The following is a 27,051-nucleotide window of genomic DNA, read 5'->3' on the forward strand; positions in this document are numbered from 1 at the left end:
TGAATTTCCATTCTGTTTATTTCAGACCCGAACCAGTGAAACGCCGTTCGCCAGAGTCCATTTTAATTTGCCAGGCTATTTCTCACAAATACATTCATAATGAAGACTCGCTCGTGTTTTTCATCAAATCAAACCACAGACGTCCAACACTTGTCTCGTGGGGTTTCATTCCATAAGAATTTTGATTAATTTTAAAATTGTATTGACTCATCAAATAAACATTTCACAGGTAAATAACTTTTTTTTTTTAATTTTCTCTTTTGTCAAATACGTCACAGACCAAATGGCAATCAGTACGAGACCAAATCAACTAAATTATTCAATTCACATGTGAATTTCTGTAACTAATAACAGAAAGGGTGGACTCTGAAAAAAAAATGTTGAAAAATGAATTCTGAGGATTTGAAGAGCGCATTCAGCCAAATTTACACAGTGCCCGAGCATGCTGAGTCGTGCCTGCCTCCCACCAGCTATTTTCCACCTGCTGCCCACCTACTTTAACAATAGTCAAGCAGAGCTGAGGATAAACACAAAAACAAGCAGACACAACAAAGTGCACATGGTGGCCACACTCTGCAGATTAACCTTCATCCGTCCTGCTGAGGCTGATGTCTTAACCTGGAGCGCTCAGCCGCCAGCGCACGATGACGGACACCACGTTGAAACAATGCAAACCTTTCACGGCGCTCACTCTGAGGTAATGCTGCATGATTTTCGTTTCCGGATCTGAGAGATCGGAAAATCAGGTGGAAGTGGCGCTAATGATCTCCAGGTCGCAATAGGTCAATCCCCACTAAAAACACTCAATTTGTGGTTGAAAGCTTCAACTAAACAATCCAGCATCTGCAGTAAAACAATAGGTTTTTTTTTTCTTTAAAGTTTCCTCTTTAAAGGTTCCTCTTCAAATGGTTCATTTGTGCAAAAGAAAATGAAAATTCTTCAATGAAATTTGGTATTTTAATGATAATTTCATGGATGTGCTTTACTTTTCTATCACCACTACAAAATCCTCCAATCATGGAGGGAGAGAGAGACAGAGCGAGCCAGACGCGGGGATCGGGTTTCTAACCGCTCTGTACCCTAATCCAGGATTTGTGAACGGGATGAGAAGAACACACGTAAGTACGAACACGCAATTACGGCATTGACGGGTCAGGTCGGCGAGTAGCCGGATAGAAAATAGGGGAATCTCAGGTTCAGAGGGCGGGTGGTTAGTTTTTTGGTGGGTGGGATATAAATACCTGCAGTAGACGCCGGCAGAGAAATGCTCAGGGTGTGTCAGACGGCCTCTCACCTGCGACAGTAAAAGAGCGAGAAAGACCGACAGAGGCTGCGATGAGCAGGCCCTAATGAGAGACATTTTCTGCATCTGAGAAGCAAATTTCAGCAGCTATGTCTGTGAGTCTGCCTTGAACCTGAAGCTCCTCACTGTCTATCTCCAAGAGGTTTGGCTGTGGGCAGATCTGTGCCTAAAACTGCTGAGAGTTCTGGCAGAGGTGCTGACATCTATTTCCCTTTGAGGAAAAGAAGTTATTCCTCACAGTTTTCTGACTGCGTGTTCCCGAGTGGCTGAAGGGAGAGGAACGCTCGACTGAACCAGACAGACCGCGACAGGAGAAATCGAAATCCAAGGTGAGACCAGAGCATATCGCAACCTTGCACGAGACGAGACAGAGCCTGGAGAAGACAAGATTCAAGATAAGAGTCCAGACCAAGTAGAACTCGCTATCTTAGCTGTCAAGAAAGGAAGGTAAGGAAACCAACTTTGACTAAACATCGAAGTGAGGATGGCAGACGAACCTTGATAAAAAAAAAAAAAAAAAAAAAAAACACACAACACAACAGAAGATCAGGACGAGAAACCCGGAAAAGGACATCAAACTTCAGTATATCCTTTGAGTTATAAATAAATCCAGACAGAAATGGCCTGTCAGACATTTGGCGCCGACTCTTTCAACGCGCTGGCAGGAGACTCCCCCTTGCCAATCCTCATGCACCATGGCTCCACCGGCGACTGCTTGCCAACCACGGCCCACGCTCACAGCATGGTCTCTGCAGGTAAGCTGCACGCACAATATTCTTCTGATCTGGAATGTTAAAAAGATTTCCTCTTTTATTTTTACTTATTGTTTATACTGCCTCACATATAGAGAATGTACTCTACATTCAAGGTCTGTGCTGCGAAGAAAGAAGTAGAAGAAGAAGAGAAATAAGAATCATTCACAACACAGATCACACAAATTCACTATTCTTAAAATCAAAAACAATCAAATTCACTGATCAGTTCAGTTCAAACAGATATACAAACACACGGTACAGGGAAGAAGAAGGGTGTAGCATGCACTAGGTGGTCTTAGATTCTGTTTGCCAATTTATCTATTTGTTGATTGCTATTTTAGTTTGTTTAGTGGTTATTTCAATTTGTGAGTATGTGATTGATTGTAAAAGAAAAATCCAGGCTGCAAACAGATTGACTTGATCGGGCAAAATTTAATCATTTTTTTACTTATTTCTACTACTTTTCACTGAATTTAATGTACCCATTGTTTTATATAATGTTAATAAAACAGTCAAACAAACCACTTTGGCCTGCAAGAACATTCTTGAAGAAACGGTATATGAGAGGGTCATGGTGTCTTACTATTATGAGACACAATCCAGAAAATGCTGCCATGTTGCTGAATTACAGCAGTAAGGTGGAGATTCTCATCAATCACTTTCATCATTTACTTCAGTTCAAGATATTGGCAACGTGCCATTCTCTGCTTCGACACCGTACCTCGACCTATTCAGGAGGGATTCGCTTACTCTTAATAGTACACGTATAAACACAGCTACTATTGACTCGGATATTCCAGGCATGCTGGGTCTCTGCACTGAGATGATGTTTTTCTAGGAACAGTTATAGTTTTATGCAACAAGAAGGATGAACTGATTCGAAAACAGTATTTGAATCCATTCCAAATTCTGTAAAAGTATGTAATCAGCTAGTTTGGGGCAGCTGTCTCCACTCGGTGGATAATTGCTTTAAGGATATGTTATCAGGACGACAAACTCCCGAGGGTCTTTCCCGCGATGGAGCATCGTCAAGAAAAAAACGTCCAAGGAGTTTTAGCGGCTGATGATTGCAATAATTTAGAACAGGCGAGATTAGTTCATGCAGAACATTATTTATATTGGGCTTAACTTTTAAAACTAGATGACTACACTGTATTTCAGGAGCCTCCTAAAGTGTAACTACAGCATTTTATCTGGCTTTTCTTCAAGCGACTTAATGAATTAAACAATATGCAGTAAGGTAAAGCAAATCCAATCCCTATTAAATTGATTTAAAAACCAATATGGCCAAACTGAATGTTCGAGATCGCAGAATAAATCTTTCTCAGATCCTTTCGCTGAAATGTCAGTGGCAGTGAACCTTCTCAAGAGGGCAGCAATTCCAGTAAGTAAGTGTTCATTAGGGCTGGGATGGAACACCAAACTGCATAAAAAGATGAATACATGAATAATTATGATATTAGCCAGGGACGATATGTTTGAATCATTTAAAAACGCAGAGGTACTTTCCAAGAAAAATTAGAATGATGTGTTTTGCCTGCGGTGACAAAACTCCTCAGACACTAACACCCTGTACAAAATCATTAATAATCAGAAATTTTAAACTATAGATGTTTGTTGTAAAAACATGCAACCTCCTGGTATTTGTGGTCATTTAGGAATTCTGCACAAAAGAACGTCAAATTCTAAAGCTCTTGCATCTTCTTCAACGTGTAGCAACTGTTTGTGAAACTCTGTATTTATCAGAATGTCATCTGTGCATTTCTGCAGCCTCTCTGTTCACACCGTAACCCCGTGTGTCTTCCTCAGTGTCGTCCGGGCTGTCCCTGGGTCAGGCCGCCAAGCGCTCCCACATGCACTTGTCCACCTCCTCCCTTGGCAACGCTCTTGGCAACAGCCCCCCGAGCCTACATTATCCAGTCACACCCTGTCACTACAGCAACCAGCAGGCCACCTATGGCATGATGGCAGGTGAGCGGTGGAAGAAGGGGGGTAATGGTATTTTCTCTCTATCTGAGGAAAAAAATCTAATTTTGACTGCTATTATAAACTTATTTCTTTATTTAGCATGCATAACTACAGTTATTATAATACTAAAATACTACAAATATTACAAATAGTACAGACTGTTACCGTACAGCCAGTGAAATGCAGGCATTGAATAACAACGGTGACTCATGTGGAAAGTAATAGTTCTGATCTGATAATTGTATACTCAATAAATTGGACAATGACGGTGTCTGAACTATGGCAGCTGCTGAAAGCACTGAGATCCAGCCTCCAAATCTCAGGTGGCAAAGAATTACTGAATGATTCAGTTCCAGTCATGTGTAGGCATTAAGTGGCTGCAATCTGCATACCAAAAGTAATTTCATCAATTCAGCATGAAGAAGAGACAGGTCTGGTTCACTGAAGAGCAGAGGGGTCATGTTTGAATACATCAGTCGAGCCGGATTCCTGTTTGGTTATGAGGCAACTAATTAGATGTCTCATTGGAGAGTCACACTGAAATGTGTAACTCGTGCTGATAGTAGCAAAGCCCTTATTACAATACCAAGCTAATACTGATGGCTATCACACAGGCTTTGTTTGGGATTTCTGTGCAGGCAGTGGCAATTACGTTGTGCAGTAGCAACAACGGCGACTTCAATAACGGATGGCTTTCGCTCTCACTCTGTCTGCAGCACAGGAGATGCTCTCTGCCAGCATTTCTCAGACTCGCATCCTGCAAACCTGCGGCGTCCCTCACCCTAACATGGTGAGTGGTGCAAACCCATTGCAAGGTAAAGATCAGAATCACTCACGCACACACACACACACACATGCACAGTTCTCTTCTTTGGCCAGCTGTAAATCCATCAAATTGAGCAGAAAATGTGTGAAGTTTCCATTTAATTTCACATCTTCCACCTGTCCAAATCAATTCCAACCTTGATTACCATGGCTGGACTCTTTAAGGCACTCTCTTGAGCTCCTGCTTACTTGCTAAATAAAACTGTCAAAGATGTCTTTGCCACTTCCTTGGGTTCCTGTGAAAAGTGGAGGCTGTAAACTGTCGGGAGGAATGACGGTGGCACTGTCGCACGCCATTTGATCCAGTCTATATCTATTGCTAAAAAGTTTTGATGGTCAAAATTCCAGATAAGCCAAATTTTGGATGAAATTGATGGCTGCAGTTTGAAAAAAAGTTTATTTATTATAAAGCCTTTCTTCGTTAAAAGGTATGCATGCTAAGGTTAATATGCTCCACCATTCATTAATTTTCTATCCCCACTTATTTCAAGTGAGGGTCAGGTAAGAGTGACACTGATGGATTGGTTGGACAAATTCTAGACAGGTTGTTAATCCAACAAATGGCTAACGCAGATAAACAGGCTGATAAATGTTCTCCCCTGTGACATATTGAAGCTCAGCAATCAAGAATGAACTTAAACCATGTTCTACAATTGTGGAAACGAGTCAAAGAACCTGGGGGAAGAAACCCACATGAGCACAGGGACAACATGCAGACTTTGCTCCGGCTGTGTGAATCAAGCATGCCGACCACACCCAGGCCAGAGCAGAAATTAGTCATTTTTGGTGATCTGCTAATGGACTCTTGTAATTATAATCCACCATAGGCCGATAATTTAACAGCTGGGATAAGAGCACAAACCATAAAAACAAGAAAAAGTTATTTGTAGGAACAAGTGCCATTATAGTTTCAAGAGTTTATCTATTCCATGTCATATTGCAATGAATTCTGGTGTGTTGAATTAATATCATGACCAAGACACATAAAATGTGTCTGAGTTGGAAAACACCTCTGCTTGATAGCAGTGAGTTTATCTAATAGATCAGAATATCTGAAGCTATATGGCAGAGAAAGAGTTGGTATTACTAAACAGAACACTGTTTATAACAGTTGGAGTCAGAGAAGAAAGACATTTTCCTTTATCAAAACAGCACTAAAAAGTATTTTAGACCGGATTAAATGTTGAAGATATCAACTTGCAAATGCACATTTAATCGGCGGTTCAGTGATTCCACTCACTTTTACTTTCAGTGCATGTGTTTCCCAACAGCAACACACTGACACAGCTTGGAACCGTGCATGAAGCTGAATGGACAAAATGATTCTCTGCTAATGCCATACATTTATTTACTGTAAACTTTTGTTGGACGTTTTAGAACACCATTTGATGATTTAGGCCTGAAGAAACAAAACACAGTGACTGTTGTGTCACAAGCAGCCCAAGTTGATCCCTCCAGTGTTCAGTGGGATCAGGATCACTGGCAGGCCATTCCGTCCTCTACACTGCTGAATTCCAGAGGTCGTCTCTGATAAAACCCGTTTTTTTTTCCCCCTAGCCATTTTGCCCTAGTCGTGTCTGAAGCCAATGGAATATTTAAAATTTTCCCAAGGCTTAGTGATTGTGCCAAATTTAGTGAGTTTTTAAATGTACTCAAGCCCCCAAAAAGGCAATTTGTTAAGAAAATCATAATTCCTTTAGATACAGTAGGGTCCCTGACCTTTCGGAGGCCGAGCCCTATTATATAAGAAAACCAGTGGTTTAGGATTTATTGCCAAGAAGCAATGTTACAAAGAAGAAATAGTCTACCAGACACAAATTCCCTTCCATTTTGTACATAGTTTAACTGATTAAATTTGTTTGGAATAAAATCAATTCTATTCAGGCTTGTTTGTGGTCGAAACTATATTCATGCGGCTTTCACTGCAGCATTCAGTCAGCAGGTTTATCGTTTGTCTGCTCGGCTTAAGGCTGGTAAACACCTGGATGGCGCACATGTACTGTAGCCGGAAGGTCCATGTCCATGTCCACAAAGGCTTGAAAGGTGTTTTTGCAAAGCCGGTAAGCCCACATGTGTTGTTAGCAGGGCCGGCTGCCCAGTCTGTCTCCGCAGCACACAAACAATCGCTCTGTTTACCGCAGCGTAGCTCTGCGTCGGCCCCCCGAGGGAGCCCCAGCACAGGCATCAGGTAGAGACAAGGAAAGGTCTTCTCTTTCTCACCAGCAGCAGGATGCCTCCAGCTGAAACATCCAAGAGCTTGTTGTTGTTCTCAGGGGGTAAAGAGTTTTACCCAAAATCCCTTCTCATCAATAAGAAACAGCTGCAAGATGCTCCTGTGCACAACGCGCTCATACTTTAGCGGTGCTGATTTTAAGCGTGAGCTCTTAGTTTGCATTGGGAGTAGTAAAAGTAAACAGTGTTTTCCTCAGCAGAAAAAAACAGAAATAGCATGATGAAACAGCTTAAAGGGAAAACAATCATGTAAATATTGTCAGAATAGCTTATTTCTCTGCGAGAGAAATGTTTAATTGCTCTGCCTCTGATTTATCATTAAGGTGATCTGGTTCATGCTGACTGTTATAACCAACACACTCTTTGTCCATGCCAGTTTCTTGCCATGTCTTGCTTCGGTCTAATGCACACAAACACACTAAGGTATAATCCATATATAAATATTCAAGTACAGACACCTGGAAGCTCTTCTTCCACACAGTGATCAAGCATTTGTGCTTTAATTTTAACTGTTCCTCCAACAGCGATTTCAGCCACATTGACTAATTAGGCTCTTTGAACAGCACTTTGAAAACCAAAGGTTATTCCCCTGAAAAGCAGGCTGCACTGGACATGCAGATAATAGAAGCGATTTCAAATGGGGGAAGACACCAACCTCTCCCTGACAGATTCAGTACAAGAGAAAATCACTCAAGCGTGCAGTCTTGGTGTAGAACCTGCCACACAGCGCTCCGGCTGGTATAGAGATCCAGCTCAACAATGAAACAGGTCAACGATGGCATCCCTCTCCCTGCTCTCTGCTGCTGGAAGCCCACCCGTTTCAGGGAGCTCGTGACAGCTGCTACCGCGTTCAGTATTTTTGTCGATATATTCTCGCCGCAGCTCCGCAGTCCAAAACGGCTCCGACATCACCGCTGTCAGGCAATGTTTAGTCAGGTCAGAGTCTCCCTAAAAGCTTTTGTTTCAGTGTTCTCTCAGGTTCAGTCGAAACAGTGTCGCTAAGTGCTACACACACACTTTTCAAACTGGAGTGTGGGATAAACGTCGTGTGACGCTTTGACATTCTTGTCATTCTCTCGCTGAAAGTGGCCAGTTTTTCACGTCCAACATTGTGATCCATGAGAATTTGGCAAAATTCACACTGATGGTAATTCTGGATTTAAACAAAAAGACTATATTTCATCTTCACTCCCTCTGATGCAGAGTTTGGTGTGTTACCTCACTGGCGGCATCAAAACCAAAAACCACAAAACACAGCTGGGTCAGAAACGGTCGAGTCACAGGATCTCATGCTGATATCGACAGTGGTTGAAAACACATTATAATGTTTACACAATGTGACTGAGAAGGTAAACAGGTCAGCTGACCCGCCTCATATGCTAATTAAGTATATTCACGCTAACCCACAAACCCCAAAGGGGCTGGGGATTACTGAGTTTCCAGGTCTATGTGAAAGCAGCTTTTAACATCCAATTCTCTGAACAGGAATAAATTAAATCAAAAATCTGCATCAATCTTTCAGTTAACTGGCATGGAGAAAACATCAAAACATCTGGAATCCAACTCATATATTTGACTTTTAAATATCTATATATAAACATAAATATGTTTCTGCAGAGATCTGCACATGCAGGCACAAATCTAAAACTTTAAATGATCAGTCAATCTAAACAGCCTGATCACTCACACATGGAGAACATGCAAACTCCACAAAGAAAGGCCAAGAGCCCAGACGCTCAGTAGTGAGCAACAGTCTACTCACAGTGGAGCAAGTTAATCACCACATGGCCACGCAGCCATGGGAAAAGATGTTAGCAGTACAAAAACATCATCTTCAAAATGTAAAAAAAAAAAAGCTGCAATTAATGCATTTAACTATAAAATGATCATATGATTGCTACTATGGCTCCGTTATCTGTAAAAAATGTACAAAGTACAGATAGAGAAAAAATAAAGGATGCGAACTCAACCCTGTCTCATTGAGGCCATTAGCTCGCAATTTCTAGAGTAATTCAGTTTGTACTGCAATCCGCCCAACACAAGAGGGGAGTGTTGCATAGTGCATTATTGAAACCTTTCCCGCAACATTGACTGGAAAATCTCAACCTGTTGGGGTTTTTTTTTCTTTAGAAATATCATCAAATTAAAGCAATTCTACAATATGGCTGTGAACAACTGAATATGACATTTTTGGTACAGTTTATCACTTATTTCCACACCAGTTGTGCAGAACGACGGTGCAAAGGGTCGCACTGCATTCCAAACCACAATTAGCCATCCACCCATATGGCGCCCTGGCACTCATCCATCATTTCTGTCTTCAGAAGCAAAAGCCAGCAGCTTCACTGCTCCATTCAACATGAGCCGCAACCTGTAGAAAAGATGAATATTCACCAAGGTCGCAGCGTCTCATATGTTACAAAACCAACACTTTTTCAAATCGTTGTGCAGCCTTTATTTCACCTGAATGGTTACTCTTTAAAAAAAAAGAATCAGAAGTGTGCTCAGCTTTGTGCAGATGCGGTAAAGCCAAGGATGAGCACGGCCTGCTGAAACAGCCTGTTGAATTGTGGGTAAACTGGCATATACTGTCTTAGACATGGAAAAAGAAGAAGAATTTACCAAGCCACTGCAAACGCATTGAAATCTTTTAAGTTGCCAAACTCGTCTTAAAAAGGAAAGGGTCATCCACGAAAATCATCCACAAGACAGAAAAAGTATTTTAATTTGTTTAATTTGAACTTCAATACTTAGAAGCTTCAACTTTGTTGTTTTTCGGGTGAAAATTACAACATGTTGACTGATTGAGGAAACCAATCGGCCGTCCTCATCCGTGATAGTTTGGCGTGTCTCCCAGGAGCAGCTGGAAACCGTTTCTGTGTCAGAACGAAGGCTCTAAATATACACGTGGGAATAGCGGCCACACAGCTTTTAAAACCTATTCAATGGTCCGAGGGCCGTCCTGGAGTTTTCCACCATCAATTTCTCCCTCTTTCTCTGCTCCCCCTCGCTCTCTCTCTCTCCAGGGTCTCTTACGCCTTGCTTGTACAAGTTTCCAGATCACAGCCTAAGTAGCGGTTCTTGTGCATTAAGCCACGGTTTCTCCTCACTGCCCTCGGCCCTCCTCTCAACTGACGAGGCCCCCGGGGGCCCCGGTGGAGAGATAAAAACTGACGTTCAAAGAAAGAGCATGCGAGACCCCGAAGACGCCCCGGCTATGGATTCCCCGCAAATTCGAGAGCTGGAAATGTTTGCCAATGACTTCAAAATACGAAGGATCAAACTGGGTGAATATTTTTAAAACTGTTTGAAGTTGTTTCTGCGTTTCACGACGGCGATGAGATACGTTCCCATTCATGTTTGAGGTTCCACGCACCGTGGCATCTGTCTGTTTTGTGGGTATTTTGTTGAGTGATTCCGCTCTGTTCCGACCCTCAGGCTACACTCAGACTAATGTGGGAGAGGCTCTCGCCGCCGTGCACGGCTCAGAGTTCAGCCAGACCACCATCTGTCGCTTTGAAAACTTGCAGCTGAGCTTCAAGAACGCCTGCAAACTCAAGGCCATTCTGGCGAAATGGCTCGACGAGGCCGAGCTGGCCGGCGGTGAGTCACACGACCCAACTTCGCTCCACCAACAACAGTTTACTGGGTTTATTTAAATGTCGTCTTTATCTGTTCTCAAGAGGGTGAATCCAGTGATTGTGATTTGATGTGACAGTTTCTTTCAGAAAAGTGTTGATCTGTCTCAGAGCAAGTTTCTCTGCTAAGACTGAGTCAGCCGTGTCATTCTGTGCTCTTATTGAAAAGCTACAGCTGTGCTAAAGTAACTATATTTTGATTCCCTGCAGCGTTATATAATGATAAGTTAGGAATGAATGAGCGGAAAAGAAAAAGAAGAACAACGATCAGGTGTGTATCGGAATGAAGAAACCCACAAAATGTACATTTTATTTAGCTTATCTTGACACTGGTGCTTCCTCTTCTCTCACCCGCCGCAGCCTTGGAGCCAAAGAAGCCCTGGAGCGCAGCTTTGTGGAGAAGAGCAAGCCGTCGTCTCAGGAGATCGCCCGGATAGCCAAAGGCCTTCACCTGGAGAAGGAGGTGGTCCGAGTCTGGTTCTGTAACCGACGCCAAAGAGAGAAACGAGTCAAAACGAGCCTCAACCTCAGCTCCTGTCTGACCAAACTCAGTCCAAACTGCATAGCACAGATGAGCAAAACACAACGACCAATGACTTAGAGTCCATCTGATTAGTTCTCTGGCAGGTTATTTTTTTTATGATCATAGCAATAATAAACATGCTAATCAATTCATTTTTAAGAATTGGTGCTCTGAATCAATTTCACAACACTTTAAGATGAGAGAGGCTCCAGAGTGTCGTAGTGGTTAAGACGTTCACCTCATGGCGAGATCGTCCCTCTTTCCAGGTCTCCAGTCAGCGGAGTGCACGTGACGGGTGTGTGTGTGGTGTGTGTGAATGTTTGAAGCAGAAATAACAAAATGAAACCAAATCCTTTGGGTCTATGAAAGATGACGAGGCTTGAAATTAAACTTTTGAAGCCACTAAAGCATAAATTATTACACATATTAGTCATTGTTTTAAAAAAAAAACAGTGTTTATAATTCAGAATGTGGGGAAAAATAGGTAAGTTGTCAAATGTAATGGACTTTTTTAAATGTGAAACGTTAGTAACATGAGGAGCAAAGTATTTTAACAAAGTGTTTTATTAAACTTGTCTCATTAACTTATAAAAAGAACAATTTTTTCAAGTGAATAATATTCCCCTCCAAGGCTACCCCACAGGTTTTGATTACAGTTAACATTCAGCCTGTGTAGCTGCTAACTGCGCGAAGCAGGAATAGTAATATAATAAATAGCAATTGTTCAGGTGAATGAAATAAAAACAAAGAAATTACTTTGGGAGTGTGTTTTGTCTCCGCCAACACAAATACTGCCACCGCTAAAGCACGGCAATAGTTTCACAATAACTTAAGATTTGTCTGCATACAACCAAGAATCCAATTTTCCTCATAAAATAGCAGGAACGACCATTAAAGTTGCACGCCAGCGCTGCACTGTCATTAATGTAGAAGTGCAGTAATGTGAGCTGCAGCTGTGTGTGTGAGCGCCTCAGGCAGGCACACTGAGATCAAGTCAGAGGCTGTGATTTATTCTGAGATCTCATAAGTGGAGCTTTTTCTCCTCGGTAAAAAAAAAAAAAATAACAACACTATTTATGGAGTATGTGGAAAAAGGGATTAGGAAGGAAGAGTCAGTGTTTCAGTGTCATTTCATCGTTACAAATCTGAACCCATCTGCTTTTTACCTCAGCAAAGCAAAGCACTGGTGTCTGCAATACCAGCTTTGCACGGAACTTGTTGTCAGATCAGAGTGAAATCGAGTGTTAATGCACATTACTACTTGCATGTACTGTATGTATTTATTTGTTATGCAGTCCATTTAAAGCCGCTCTTTCACAATTATGCTGTAAAACACTCACCACTGTCAACAATTCCACCTCGTTGTTGTTTCTGTTTTTATCATTTACACTTGAAAACAAATATTTCTCTTTAGCTCGTATGATTTCATTCCCATGTCCCAGGAAAAAATAGCACGTCAAAGAGCAATTCAGCTTCTATTTGTTCCTGTTTGAGGCTGAAACTATGAAGATAAAAGGTTTTCATTAGCAGCGCATGAACTGCTGCCTCTGCTGACATTTAAATGCGCTGATTTTCAGATGCGCCCCGATTGGTGGACGACTGCTGAAAGTACATGAGCCGCAGCGAGACCAAACACAAATTTAATCCATCAGCAGAGTGCAGAAGGCTGCTCATAAAAGTAGCTCTGCACCTTTCTGGGAAAAAAACAAAAACCAAACCAGACGTCCATGACTTTGTCCTCTCATTTTATTCCTGTGACAAAAGGAGAAACTTTATCACTGGCGAAATGAGAAGTTTTACTGTTGCCTTGAACAGCAGTCTTAATTGTGTAATTCTAGTTGAGTTTGTGCTTCTGTGTTGTGATTTGAGCATCTGTGTCCTCTTTTTTTCATCACCTGACATTGTCCTGTTTAATGTCTCTTTATTTATTAGAACGCAGCTTCTGCCAAAGCGGTGAAATAGTCCCAAGTTTCACAACAACCTATTTATTTCAGAGTTAATATATTGTGCTGCCCTGTTTTGTTGTGTACAGCCTCCTTGATTAATGATGTGAAGTCGGGGATATGTGAAAGTTTTCGACAGCAGATGGGCCTGTGCTCTGCGGTTCCCCTGATGGATCACAGATTTGATTTTCCATATTTGTGGATGTTTCACTGACAAAGTGACGACCTCAGACATTCAGGACTCTGCCCTGGTTGGGATGACGGATGTGAAATGTCTTAATAAAGTGAAAGAACTGAACAACTGTCTCCTGTTTAGGCTTTTCATGGATTATTTGTTCCGATATGAGGACAGGGAATCCGCTCCAGCTCAAACCGTGCGATTCGCCAGGCTATCAGCGGACACTCGTGAAGCCACATGACACTTGAATTCAGAAGCTGTGGAGTTATCCTCTCTGACTGTTGTGCAGTTGTGTAACTGGAGAGCTCTCGTGGGAAATAAACGCAGCAGTGTCACTCCGCGCTCCCACACGTTTCAGGACAAACAATGGAATGGAAGACAGAGGGTACTTAAGATACTGCTACCAAAGAGCTTCTTAAGCCCAAACAATGAAGCTCATCCTTAATGCTTTTACAGATACCCAAATTTAAACTCAAGTCTTTGTATTTTTCTGCACTTAATGTGCTCAAAGACATTTAATTAATTTCACCAAGACGGCACAAATAACCTCGTCTGAAAAAGGAAAAATGTAAAAGTGAATGCATCTGGGTGTTTGTTCTGCCATCGTTTGATAAAGTCACATGTTCAGTGGTGTACTTTGGATGGTTCCTGAAGAATTTAATTGACTTCCCCTTTAATTCTTTATCATACTCACATCTATTGTTGGACTCTCAATGCTGCTATTGAAGTTTGAAAATTCCTTTGCGCTGCAGTGACGACACCGCTTTGAAATACAATTACTGCAAGCGGAAGGTCTGATCACACAATCTTCTCACAGTTTCAGAAGTGAGACTTTCATGGAAAAAAATCTGAACCAGAGACTTTCTGAAATGCAAATAGAAACTTCACATCTACTTTAGATTTTCTGCTGACATGCAAGATCTACAAAATGTAGAAAAATAATAAAAAAAAAAAAGAAGTCATATGAGGCCGAGTAAAGTGTACCTGAAGAAACTTTATTCCTTATAAAAGCCAGAACCTTGCAGTCACTTCACAATGACCGAGCAGGAAATAAAAATGAGTATACATACAAGCCTAACCATGAAACTGCACTCGAACAGGTCTGTTAAAAGAATGATTCTGCTCACAATCACAACAAACTGGACAGAGGAGAAATGGATGATTCGCACAGAATTCATGAACTGTACATGTTGAACACATGCAAGTACGAAACATTACCAGTTTGTTTTGGCAACAGCAATGGACACCGAAATCAAACGAGAAGCCGGGAAAAAGGCGACATAACTGTGAGCAGATGTCACTTCCATGAAGCCTGAAACCGGCTGACATTAACAAATCGCCGCACGGAAGAGTCCGCGTCGGCTCTGGAGGAGAGGAAACCCCTCTTAAATCACAGTGTCACTTCAGCAAACGCTTCCATCGTGTTGTTGCTGTAGCGCGAGAGTATTATTTTTGTGAGTGAGGCAGCTTCAAATAAATGACAGTAACTGCACAGCAGCCGAAAAGGAAGTGTGACTGCAGGACCGGTACTGTCCCACTATCACTGAGTAAATCACACGTCAACCAAGAAGCCATAAAACTCATTTGATTAGTTAGTAGCGTCAGACAATCGATTGAAAAAAAAAAAACTCTTTGATATGCCAGTCCTTTCATTAGTCCTAATTGGTCTTCGATGAAGTTATGTCACACGGAACCGTACAGCAGTGCCAGCTTCAGCGGCGCTAATTAAAAGCTCCATCGGATCAATCCGTCTCATCATCTCATGCAGGAGAAGAGAAGGCCATCATCTGTGTTTAACATGCATACGTCAGTCCTCGGCATCAGCAGCAGAAAGAAAACCTCAAGATCTTAAAACGTGTTAATGAACCCCGTCGTCAACAGCAGTCAGCCTCATTGGCATGAAGAACAGCGAGTGCTGAAACTGCGATACTCAAAACCACCATATTGATGCTTTTTACCCACAAAATATTGCGATTATTTCCCAAAGTAGCTAAACATGGACAGCCCAACCAAAGGTTCTGGAACCGAGATAATTGTAGAAGATAAATAGGATGGATAAGGGGAAAAGAAAAAAATACAAGCGCCGTCTGCTTACTGACAACCCCCAAGCTATTTTCAATTACCATGTTTTATTCATTAAAACCTGCCAGAGGAGGATCATTCATCTTTAGTCGCATAGAAGCTGATCGATCATAAGATTGCATCGAGATTGCCCAAAACATCAGAAAGGAAGGAGCCGGTTCCAGAATTACATACAGACTTGTAGCCCTTGTTAAGACAGACGGGTGGTAAACAGTTAATCTCAAGCATCACTGTTGGCACGGTCACGTTGTGACCTCTCTCCAATCTGGTAATAAATATTCTTTTCGCGTAAATACATGAGATGTTCTGCCTTGACGATTGGTAAGGCAACCTGCAGAAGGACGTGACAATATCTTTATTTTAATATGCACCTGTCTGCCTGCATGCCTTTCCGTGTGTGTGTGTGTGTGTGTGTGTGTGTGTGTGTGTGTGTGTGTGTGTGTGTGTTAGTGAAACCTGTAGCATATGAACCATGAAAATGACCAGTGTATCTCCAGTCTGTGTCAATCATTATTAATGTTGCACTCGTTCATAATGTGAGGAAAGAAGGACAACTAGTCAATTCCCAGAGCCTTGAGCTGTCTCTCGATCTCATCGTCGGAGATGGTGGCTTTTTTGGAAGCGGCGGCGGCACCGGGGACGCTCTTTCCTGCAGCTGGAGCTCTCACCATCTGGAAACACACATGGGCAGAGAAATCCCATTAGCAGACACACCCACTCGGATCTCTGCGCGCGCACACACACATACGCAGCAATGGACAGCAGCATCCTGCTATTCCAGGGTTTCCCAAAATATGGGTCAAGACCCAAACTGGGTCGCAGACCCTGATTTTTAATGTGGACTCAGTAAAACAGGCTCACTATCACAATCAATAACACTTCCTTCATGGAATCAGTGGCGAGTGAAAGTTTTCATTTTCAGACCCTCTTTAATCTTTCATTTGCATTTCAGGCTTTCAGACCTGCTGGGTGATTATTACCGGATCGCAGTCTGGTGTTTCAGAAATGTTGCATCATGCTTTGAATCATCAGCCAAAGGTGTGTGTCTCTTCGTGGGGGGGGACTGGCAATTCTACACACACTTTGATGGCACTAACAACTCAGGGATGCAAAACATATGCATGCCAATTGTCTCATGCAGGGTGTCCCAAAATCACATCCCCTTAATGAGTCCTGTAACTTTCTCCCAGCTTTAGGTTTGATTGAAAAGCTTTTATTATCCTGCAGTTCCAAGAATCTTGCATGATGAGACAGCATTAAGAGGATTATGTGTTCAATCTTTCACTAAGACTTTGCAGGAAATAATAACCCTCCTTGAAATCAAAGACAGTTGTGCTGTTTTTTTATGACGCTGCCCATTTGTTCTCTCCAGCTGTGGACTAGTTTATTGGACGGTTTGTGTCTTGTGTTGTCAGAAGTAATAACTCGTGGAGCCCCCCAGGGGGAGCCAGACACTCAGCAGACGACCGCCTGGCAGTTGAAGGGAGAAGACACAGAGCAAGCAGCAAGTGCTGAGGGCGAGCCCCACCATGTGGCAGCTGGAATGCATCTGAACAGCTGAATATGAAGCATGTGGAGCACGCACTGCTCATCAGGCTCGTGGCTGTTGGCTCCATTAAGATTAAGTATGTCTGTAAACTGTGAGATAAAACTACACATTCAGTCCCAACGAAAGATGGGCTTTTTTTTTTTTTTTTAAAGTAGAAGCATTGAATAAATGCTTAAAGTATAAAGTAGAGTCTAACAGCAGGTTAAATGAATATGATCAGTTGATAGATTTCATACCTTTCCTGAGATCTCGATGCCAATCTCGTCCAGGACCTGGGTGACGATGTCCTCGCACTCCTCCTCATCCCCAGACTCGTCGAAGATCTCATCCAAAGTGTCATTGACTGGAAAGATAAAGGAGCATGGGAAGCGTGGATGAATTGATTCTTAGTCACAAGTCTGAACTTTAGAAATGAAAAGAAGCCAGAAAAATGCGGTATTGGAAAAACAAACAAACAAACATTGTTTTGCATTCAAATGTGTGCTTCTTCTAAGTACATTCAGTCCCCTCCAACATAGGCACTGCTTAAACTGCCTGTAAGTGAAACATTAGATTTCCTTACTCATGTCCTCAGTCATGCCCATCTTCATGTTCTCCTTCTGGAAGTCCTGCATAGTCTTCAGTGTCTTCTGTGGATCCATCTTCTTGTTCACTGCTTGCATTGTCTGCACATATGAAAACATGATCAGACTTTTATTCTTGACATTTTAAGAAGCTGCAGAAGACAAAACATAAAACCATGCTGGGACTGTGTTAAGAAAAAAAAAAAAAAGATTTTGAGGGCAAAAAAAATATGCTCCTTTTTTCACAACTCTGACATAAATGAAGACAGAAGAAAAAATCAGACATCAAAATCTATTTTTTTCCCCGAATCACTGTTGTACTTCCGTCTCATTTAGGTTGAAACAAAGCTCAAGAGGACTTCAGGGTAACAGTGGCACCAAAAACCCCAACTTACCAATTAGGCATCTCCCTCCTTTGCTGTGAAAGATCAGCATAAAACTGGCCTAATTTCACAGCTGAGCAAAACACAGTGGAGGAAAAAACACATCCTTGTCTTCCTTTCACTAACAAACCCATCAAGGTTTAATCAACCAAAGCTTGGCGTAACAGAATTGTTGCACAATTTTTCTGAGTAATGTGGGAGAAATCTGTAAGTTTGTTTCCACACACACATTCCCACGTGGCAAACAATTTGGCTTTTTTACTCTTCACACATTTCGCCTCATGTAGACACCGCCACACTCCATTAATCTGAAGTCTAATTATATTTGACCTGTCGATGTTTGCTCAGTCTGACTGTACAGCGCATTGCTCCTGGCCAGTTACCACCTCTCATACTTCATTAACGACGACGCCAGCAGGCTGGGTTTGGAAACAGGAACAGATCGTCCGTTAATACTTCAACTGCAATATCACACCACTGATTTGTCTGAGCACCTAAAGTGGTTTATGTCCTGAAGAGAAGCGTACAAATCCTCAAAGCGGGAGTTTGAAATGACAGACAGAGCGGGTGGAGCTTACCTTGGCTGTGGTAGACATGGCGCCGGCCATCTTCATCTGGGAGTTCATGACCTTTGTTTGCGTGGACATGGAGGTGAGCTTGGAGCTGGCGGCGTACGTGCGGTTCCTCTGCTTCCTCAGCTGGACCAGCTGCTTGGCGAGAATCCTGCATGCCTCCCGGTTGCCACTCTTTGCCATTTTCTTGATTTCTGCTTCCTGGAGGAAGACAGAAGGGGAATGAAAGTCCACTATTCCATCCGAGTCTGGATAATTCTTTGTCAAAACAATAGTAGCAAAGTGTAAATACATACATGCTCTGTCAATGCAGTTTGAGCAAGTGGGGAAGAGTATTGTAGATAAAGAATGTCATGCACAATTACATGTCCCATTTTCTAACAGTATTGACATTAATGGAGTGAGAATGGCTGCTCCAGTCACAGTCTGGAACAATCGCATTCAGTCACAGTCCAGATTTCTGGAACAATTCCTCACACTTGACTTGACTGAGAAGCATCGTATCCATCATTCTGAGTATAACAGGCCTCACGAAGTAAACACGCAATAAATTTACAGGCAATATCCACAAAAACGCATATAAATTAAAAAAGATAAGTGTTACAAGATGAGCTCTTTATAAAATACCAAGCACTCAAGGGGCTCAAATATAAAGTCATGAAAAAAAGTCAGAAAGAGCCAAAACTGGCTCCAACAGAGGAAAATCAACATGGAAAAGGGACCACACACGTCTTCTCTAGACAGACTTAGAATTTGAATCGTTATCATTTTCAGCTCATTCAGAATGCACACTCTACTTTTCTAAAATATCCCTCATGGAGCAATATATTTTTTTAGCTTACTCAACAAATACAGTCTTACAGGTGCAGCCTGTCATTAACACCAGCATTTAGATGAGCACGCTGTAAATATTGACGGTACTCAGCTGATCCCTTTTTCCACTTAATCTTGTTTGGGGTTTCAAGATGAAACTGTATGTACCATTTTGTGCCAGAGAAATGTGAAAATAATTTGGCTTGAATGAAAGTTAAAATGCAACACTTCATCATACTTCACAAAGAGAAAACCTTAAAACCACTGTATTATAAAAGTTTAGCTTAAATGCTCCAAACTGTTTGAAAAAATTTTGGATAAAAAAGTGTTTAAAAAAGAAAAAGAAATCCAGACTTCAACACTATTACAATAAAGCAGCCTGCATCTTTTCCCGAGGGGTCTCCAAAGCTACTCATCAGCCACTGATCCTACATACTTGGCTAGTTTTGACACCGTACGCCGATCCAACTGGAACCAGGATTTGAACACAGGCCCTCCTCAATAATTCAGGTTTTGGTCATGATCGTACCATACTCTGCTATATTTCAGATCGACCTCTAATTTCATATAGAAGCTGCAGCGCCGTACTGCAGCCGTCACCACTAGTGTGTGAGAATGTGATTGACGGCACAAAGCATGTCGACACTGCTGAATCAGTAAAATGAGCAAAATAAGCACAGTCCATCTGCCATTTTAATCCGCAGATACAACGCATTGCTGAGCAGACCTCTCCAGTGAGCCCCAGAGAAACAATAGTAGTTTCTAAATATAAACAATGTAAACAGTGAGATCAAATGTTACTCTGGCAAGCAAATACATGCTTTTAGCTTTGGTAAACATCAGAAAACACGCTGCCGCCCGCAGGGATCCGGAGTGAGTGCACGAGTCTACGCGAGCATCCCGAGAGACGAGAGCGCAGCTCCAGGTTACGGTAAGCTAGCCAGGCCTGGCGGGTGCAACCTCGACGGCGCCCGCATCGCTTGTTTATCGCTCGTTTACTGAGAAGCGTTGCTTTCAGAAAGTGACAATCAATTATTCATGTTTGACGGTGCAAAAAGCAGCAGGGCTATCCAACTCTGTCTGATACACTCACAAATTGTGTTCAGTCTGTATTTGCTTGCTTGAGGAAAGAAAGAAAGAGGAAAAAAAAAATCAAATCATTGTTCTGAAGGAACTCCCAGGGACAGAAGGCACATGGTGACAATAATAATGTCAACTGCAGTGTTGTCTGAAGAACTAAGGATGTATTAGGCGGGAACAGACAGAAATGAGAGCGGCGGGACTGCTGCAGACAGGAAGCTTATGATGTCTTATTTACTGGCCTGTCAGCGGAGGAGGGAGGAGACGGGGGGCTGCGACGGTTCGGGAGCGCCTGTCCTACACTTGAAACAATGCAGCAAACAACTGCGAGGTAGCTGGGATCCGTATGCCATTAAAAAAGGGAATCTCAGGGTCAGAAAAGTCACTTCTTCTAAAGAAGCTGTGGACAGTGTGCCGAGTCGTCTGGAGCTTTATCACAAAAAGTCAAAAGCATCAAACATAACCGCAATTAAAAACAGAGACACTCAAAAAAGGCCATGCATGTTTTTAGCTTGAAATGTAATAGATTCAGCAATAAAACAGCTTGACTTTAAAAGCCCCTCTGATCTTGGAGGAATAGCCTCCGCGCTCAGACACTTTAATGTACGAGCCGCATTTGCAAGAGGGTACAGACTGAAATGGTGCATTGTGGGTGGGTGGGGGGGGGGGGGGGGGGGGGGGGGGGGGGGGGGCAACAGACGGATCAGATTGTGCTAAACTGCAAATGTAGGTCATTTGCATTTTTTTTTTTTTTTTAAATACAAAGTATCTTTTATTCAGAATGTACAACAAAGCTTAAAAAAACTGGACTAATTAGCGGAAAGCATTAATGAAGAATAAAATTGCGATTCCCCCAGGGAGGTAATTATGTCCTGTATGATATTTACTTAGCACGACTGAAGGAAGAGGACGCACTCAGCTTCTTTTATCTTGCAGAGGAGGTGTTAAGTGCGGGCTGCCAGCGCAGCCTCGTCGAGTCTTTACGTCTGTGTTTGAGAGGAGTCGACTTGCCCCAAGCAAAGCCACTACACCAGATTTTTCATGTCTTTTCATTTGGGCCATTAGCCAATCGGGCTGCACCTCAGATGGAAGGAGGCGGCTGTAAAACGCGTCTGAGGCTGCGATTGTGTGCGTATGTGTGTGTTGTGATATCTTTGATGCAGCGCGCAGAAATCTAAAGATGTCCTGCAGGTGGACAGGAGTACAAAACAAGATCATTTGATTGAGTCTCTGTGGGAATGAATTACAACCATTTGGATTTATTTTCAGGTCAAAATCTAGTAGATGTCTCTTATTATAAACACCACGGAAGAAAACTTGGGATCCTTTGATAAAATTTAGAGGTTGTTGACACTTTTTTTCCCCTCCTTTTCCTCTTAGACTGAGGGCCTGTTGACACAATAACCAACAAAAAAATGGTACTATCTTTGGTGAAATCTGTTTACCACCAAGCAAGCGTAAGGTGGCATTGAAGATGTGTGCTTACTGGATAATTCATGTATCTGTGCACACTCCCTTCCTTTACTTGTATTATTTAGTCACTGTTGGTCCATTAGGGGTTGTCGCTTTCACAAAGGACTGCAGATCCTGTTTGAAGGTGATTCACGTGTGTGTACGTACAATTTGTTTCTCCTCCTTCTCCAGCGCTGTTCTGTCTCTGGCGATCCCTCTCTGAGTGACGCGCAGCTGCTTCGACTGTTCCCTGATTCTGTCTGTGGAGAGAGTGACATGACAAGGGAGAGAGATTAGTTCATAAATGTAACAGATATCTGTACGTGTTCATTTCTCCGACGCCCCGCAGCACTCATGAAACACCAAAATTGCCAAAAGTGGGTATGAAGACTCCCCGAGGGGATGATGAGCAACCTTAAGTATGTGCAGAAGCAAGAAGTACACATAAAAGAGGCAGCATGGATGTAGAGAACCAGCTTTTTATTCCCTTCTTTGATTTAGTAGTGGAGCACACACACTACTGTGTTGCCTCCCTTTCTCTTCATCCCAGCATGCTTCAGGCACAGAGTTAAAAACTGAAGAATGTTTAAAGCTGATTAAGTTATTCCACTGGACTCTGCTGTTTTTTCTGGTCTCATTAAAAAGTGCACAGTCTGTCAGTTGCATGGCTTTAGGAGGAATCTTAAAGATCGAGCATGTGTAACCGCATGCCCACATGCACATGAAATTTGAATGTAGAAATACTTCCTACAGTCCAAACAAATTGCGACTCGACTCCGAATCACAAATAAAGACATCAAAAGTGGCATCATGTGAGAGTGTCTGACCCTGAAGTCACAACTCCATCCACAGCATCTCAATGAGAGACGAGCAAAGAGTCAGTGTTCTGCAAACACCTGCAAGACCTGAACACCACTTTAACATTTCTCTCAAATAATCAACTGCTTTATAAGTGACAACCTTTCAGCAGCATCTCAACTGAAAAAAATGAGGGTTGCAAAGATTAATGCTAAATGCAGACTAGCAAAATTTAAAATTGTCTAAAAACTGATTAAAACACTGGAAAAAAATACCACTCATAACCTTAATTGACATGCTCCTGAAAATGCTTTAGGGTGTGACCCACAGAATATAGACTTCTTCCTTAATCTCTCTCAAAATCCCTTTTAACACAAAGAACACTGCTCAAAGAGCAGGAAAAGGGAGATCATTCTGAACTGAATTCATGTTTCTGGCACTTAAGAAGAAATAGGGCACATTGTTTTAACAAGGATCCTAAAAATAGAAATCTCATAACAAGTATAGAAGTCATTATATGATACAAAAAGGAACTTTTTATGGAAAAAAAGTGAAATAAAATAAATAAAGCTTATTCCTTCTGAAAAGTTCAGCATCCTTGAACTTGGTGAAGACACCTAGGTGCACTGGACCACTTGTGGGAACGACGCATGCGTGCGTATGAGGTGACGTGACGCCAACGTCTCCAAGTGGGTGGGTTATCGTCCTACAAATACGCAGCATCAAAACCCCCCCAACCGCCATAATTTGCCAAATAACCAGAATCCACTTCAACTGTCCCGACCCAGGGCATCAAGGAAGATACTGCATCCACACAACATGAGGGATGAGAGAAATCCAGGCCGTGAGATGGGGATCGTGACAGCTGAAGACTCCTGGCAGTGGTTTGGCGAGGAGTGGAAGCTACGCAGCCCAGTAAGTACAGTATGCAGATGATCGGTGTGGGTGAAACTGGGATGCCAATGATGGGAGGAGTAAGCAAGCAGCGCTGAGAAAGCTTTTAAACTCACAATGGCTTAAAACCAACAAAGACTAAGTTTTCTTTTTATGTTTTTTTTTTTTTTTAATGTAGTTTCAGATCAAGAAAAGGCAGAGTTCAGTCAGAAAATCCAGCCTCAGGAGTCATTATAGTCACTATTATTAACAAAATAATTGATTCATTAATTCTGATGGAATAGAGAACTGGCTTTCCATTTTGACCTTGTGAGACTGATTCCCTTTTCGCCTGAAGAAAAACACTTAACCAGGTAGATTGGGGGGCTGTTTTTGAATTTCTAAGCCTGTAACATTAGTTCAGCAGGCAAATCTGACAACATGGACAGCGTGACAATGACATCATGCTTAACGACCTTTTCTCAGATTGCACAATTTTATTACAGAGTGGAAAAAAATTGTCAACAGTTGAGAATGAGTGAATCACAAACTGGTAATCATGTAAACACATTTATATTTAATATTTTAGTTTATTATTTAATAAATAACGCTTGAATGTTATCTGAAATTGTACTTTAGGAAGTGGTCAATTATACTGGACGTCACATTCCCAACATTTAAAGTGGGCCATTTTGTTGTGAGTTTCTGTTCGGCCATCGTAAAACAAAGCCAGTCAGTGGAAACTTCCTCCAGGTTTGGTTTGGGACGTCTGAAACGAAGCTACACTGGAACATGAAACGTCGTGTTTTGTTGTTCTGGGTTACACTGTAATCTAGCTACATACAGGAATTAGCTCGTTCGTGTAATCTGCCATTCAGTGTGACTGTTCTTAATGGCTGTCCTCCTGTCAGAAACCGTGACTGGTGACTTCAGCTGAGGCAGAACAGGTAAAACTAGTTCCGTGTGGAAAGCTAATTTTAAAGCCGGGGACAACACAGCCGGTTGTTTGCCCCGGCTACAGCACAAACACACACACACAGGCACATATATAGCGTTATATAAACAGCTTCTAACGCACAGTAAACTTACCATCGACAGTCTTCTTCTTGAAGAGGTCCATGACGGTGTTTTGTGTGGATTTAGACAGCGGATAGGAGTCCTGAGCTGCGGGAGCGCTTGGTTTCCTGGCGTTAGGAGGGACGCTGGCTCACTTTACTGTTTCCTGGTTCACTTTCTGGAGCCACAGTTCCTCCCTCGCCCGCCGCGTGACGTCACGTCGGGACTCGTGCTGCTTTCACTTGTATCTCGTAAAAAACAGGAGCATGAAAAGCGTTTAAAATAGAAAATAAAAAAACGCAAACATGGGACATGATGAATCAAATGTTTTCCGTCATCTACCCTTAATTTCGGACAAAAACCTGTTAACCAGTGTAAAAAAGCTTTATGAGAGTCGAGAAGGCGGATAAAAACAGCATGCAGTATTTTTCGGTGAAAAAATACATTTCATTAAAAAGCACCGAAATGCATCACGAAATTACTTTTTTTTTCATTTCGATGATTTGTTACTGTCGTTTGAGTTTTGCAATCATATTCCAATGGAAAATTCAGTGATATAGTTAAAAATATTAAAAAATATGTATATCTAAAAACACAAATTTAGATTTAGTTTCTCAGAAGTTATTCACATTTTGTTCTGGAAAGTAATATATGGTACATAGAAATACTTATAAATTAAATGAAGATCAGCGATGATGCCCTTCTTGTAAAGACATCAAAATGCATATTTTTCACGAAGCTACATATTATTTTCTTACATATACATATTATATAGAAAGTTTAAAAGAGTGCAAACAGTTACATTTATTGAAAAAAAAAGCACACTAGAAACATACAACAATCAGTCTTTATTAATGTGATTTCATTTATAATGAAAATCCATTATATTTTACAAAATCTATGTTAAAAAATATCTATTACTGTTTCATCACTGAGATAAATGATTAATAGGAGCTTGAATTAAATTGTATCATACAATTTGAGTGAGGATTAGAAATACTACTCAGATGTCTGTTCAGTAAGGCTTTTGGTCACCTTAGTGTGCCTGCCTGGTTTTTATCAAATGAGTGAATAAAAAAATGAATGCTCAAATCAAAATACAACTAATCAAATAGTTAGTTTCATGAGTAACTGGGAAACACATGAAATAGATCTGAGTGCTGTCCAACTGGCATCTTCCCACATTACTCATTGTGATATAATATGTGCATTAAACAGCAAATAACATTCCTTAATAGTTGTCTATCTATCTATCTATCTATCTATACTAAATAAGTCTTTGTTGCAGTTAAAGTGAAAACAGCCACACTTCATTTAGATTAAAAGATATAGATTGCCAGCAGATTTAGTGGGGTCTATTAAAATGAGTGGTTTTACAAGAGTAATTTTAAATATAGGTACATATGAGACAATGTTGTCATTTATGTTTTTGTGGGAAAAACTCGTCAGGAGGCAAACTGGGAAACTGAATCCTCTAAGTTCCCATCTCCATCATTGCAAAAATATTTTTGGTATTCTATATAACTGATAATTTTAGAGTAGGTGTCTATTTTTCAATCTCATGTACCCAGTGCAGTAGGTTATTTCAAAGTACTCAGAGGGGTATCAGAATCCCCCTTTGAAAACATTTCCATATTTGACAGTCAGTCTTACAAATGTGCAAATCAAGTGGACAGAAACAGCTTTGGCATACGTCTACAGGTTTAAGAAGTCAATTTTTTGCCCTTAAATCGATCATCAAGGATGAACCAGTCAAGCCAGGCATTCAGTTATTGCTCTACTGTCTTTAAGTATAATCTATTTGAATAAAAAGAAGGTTTAAAGCTAAAAGTTGCCACAGCAGCCGTGAGAAATACTCTCAAGACCAGCAGACCTAAAATAAATTATTCAAAGACACAGGCGAAACAATATTTTGATGTCAGCACTTGAAGGCATCGCAAAGGTAACTTTTTAAATCTTGATGGTGAGTTCATACATGATGATTGATTCATGGAACAGTTAAAGTTTGTTTTTTGTACCTAACTAAAGAACTGATACCATGTTTGTTTGTTTGTTTTTGGATTTTAAATTTATTCTTTCCATTTTGCACATGTCCTATGCTTCTGGACATATTTATATCATGTCGACTGGTCTCAATACACAAATATGTGAAGTGCCATAAGGAAACACTTCACAGAGGTGCTAAGTGTCTATGAAATCACCCCACAGCTTCACACAGCATCATAAATTCCCATCTCAATTTTGTTCCTTGTCTCTACATCCCCAGAAGAGAGGAATCCCATACCCTCTAGTTTGTATTCATATATTCCTATTGTCTTTTCTCATATTGATGCTGAGAGCAACTTTATGTGCAGCAGTGGGACTCCTGAACCATAACCAACTCAATTTTGTGGGAATGGTTGCAGCGGGGGGTGGTAGGAGGAGGCGAAAGAAAAGATGTAATGTTGGGAGAGGAGGGATCTCGT

The 27,051-nt window shown here is 41.5% G+C and overlaps 2 protein-coding genes across 2 annotated transcripts; one reads left to right on the forward strand and one right to left on the reverse strand.

Moving 5' to 3' along the window:
* The first annotated feature begins 1,918 nt into the window (after positions 1 to 1,918).
* pou1f1 (POU class 1 homeobox 1) lies at positions 1,919 to 11,394 on the forward strand. The gene is made up of 7 exons (XM_030111999.1): positions 1,919 to 2,058; positions 3,868 to 4,029; positions 4,743 to 4,841; positions 10,110 to 10,370; positions 10,522 to 10,686; positions 10,932 to 10,992; positions 11,082 to 11,394. The coding sequence occupies exons 1-7, from the start codon at positions 1,923 to 1,925 to the stop codon at positions 11,320 to 11,322; spliced, it is 1,125 nt and encodes a 374-aa protein (XP_029967859.1). The 5' UTR covers positions 1,919 to 1,922; the 3' UTR covers positions 11,323 to 11,394.
* Positions 11,395 to 14,339: 2,945 nt separating this feature from the next.
* chmp2ba (charged multivesicular body protein 2Ba) lies at positions 14,340 to 24,791 on the reverse strand. The gene is made up of 6 exons (XM_030111998.1): positions 24,620 to 24,791; positions 22,028 to 22,119; positions 18,521 to 18,715; positions 17,559 to 17,661; positions 17,233 to 17,339; positions 14,340 to 16,118 (listed from the first exon to the last, which is right to left on the reverse strand). The coding sequence occupies exons 1-6, from the start codon at positions 24,648 to 24,650 to the stop codon at positions 16,002 to 16,004; spliced, it is 645 nt and encodes a 214-aa protein (XP_029967858.1). The 5' UTR covers positions 24,651 to 24,791; the 3' UTR covers positions 14,340 to 16,001.
* Positions 24,792 to 27,051: the final 2,260 nt, after the last annotated feature.

This window comes from Salarias fasciatus, chromosome 16 (assembly GCF_902148845.1).
Source record: "Salarias fasciatus chromosome 16, fSalaFa1.1, whole genome shotgun sequence".
Taxonomy (NCBI): Eukaryota; Metazoa; Chordata; class Actinopteri; order Blenniiformes; family Blenniidae; genus Salarias; species Salarias fasciatus.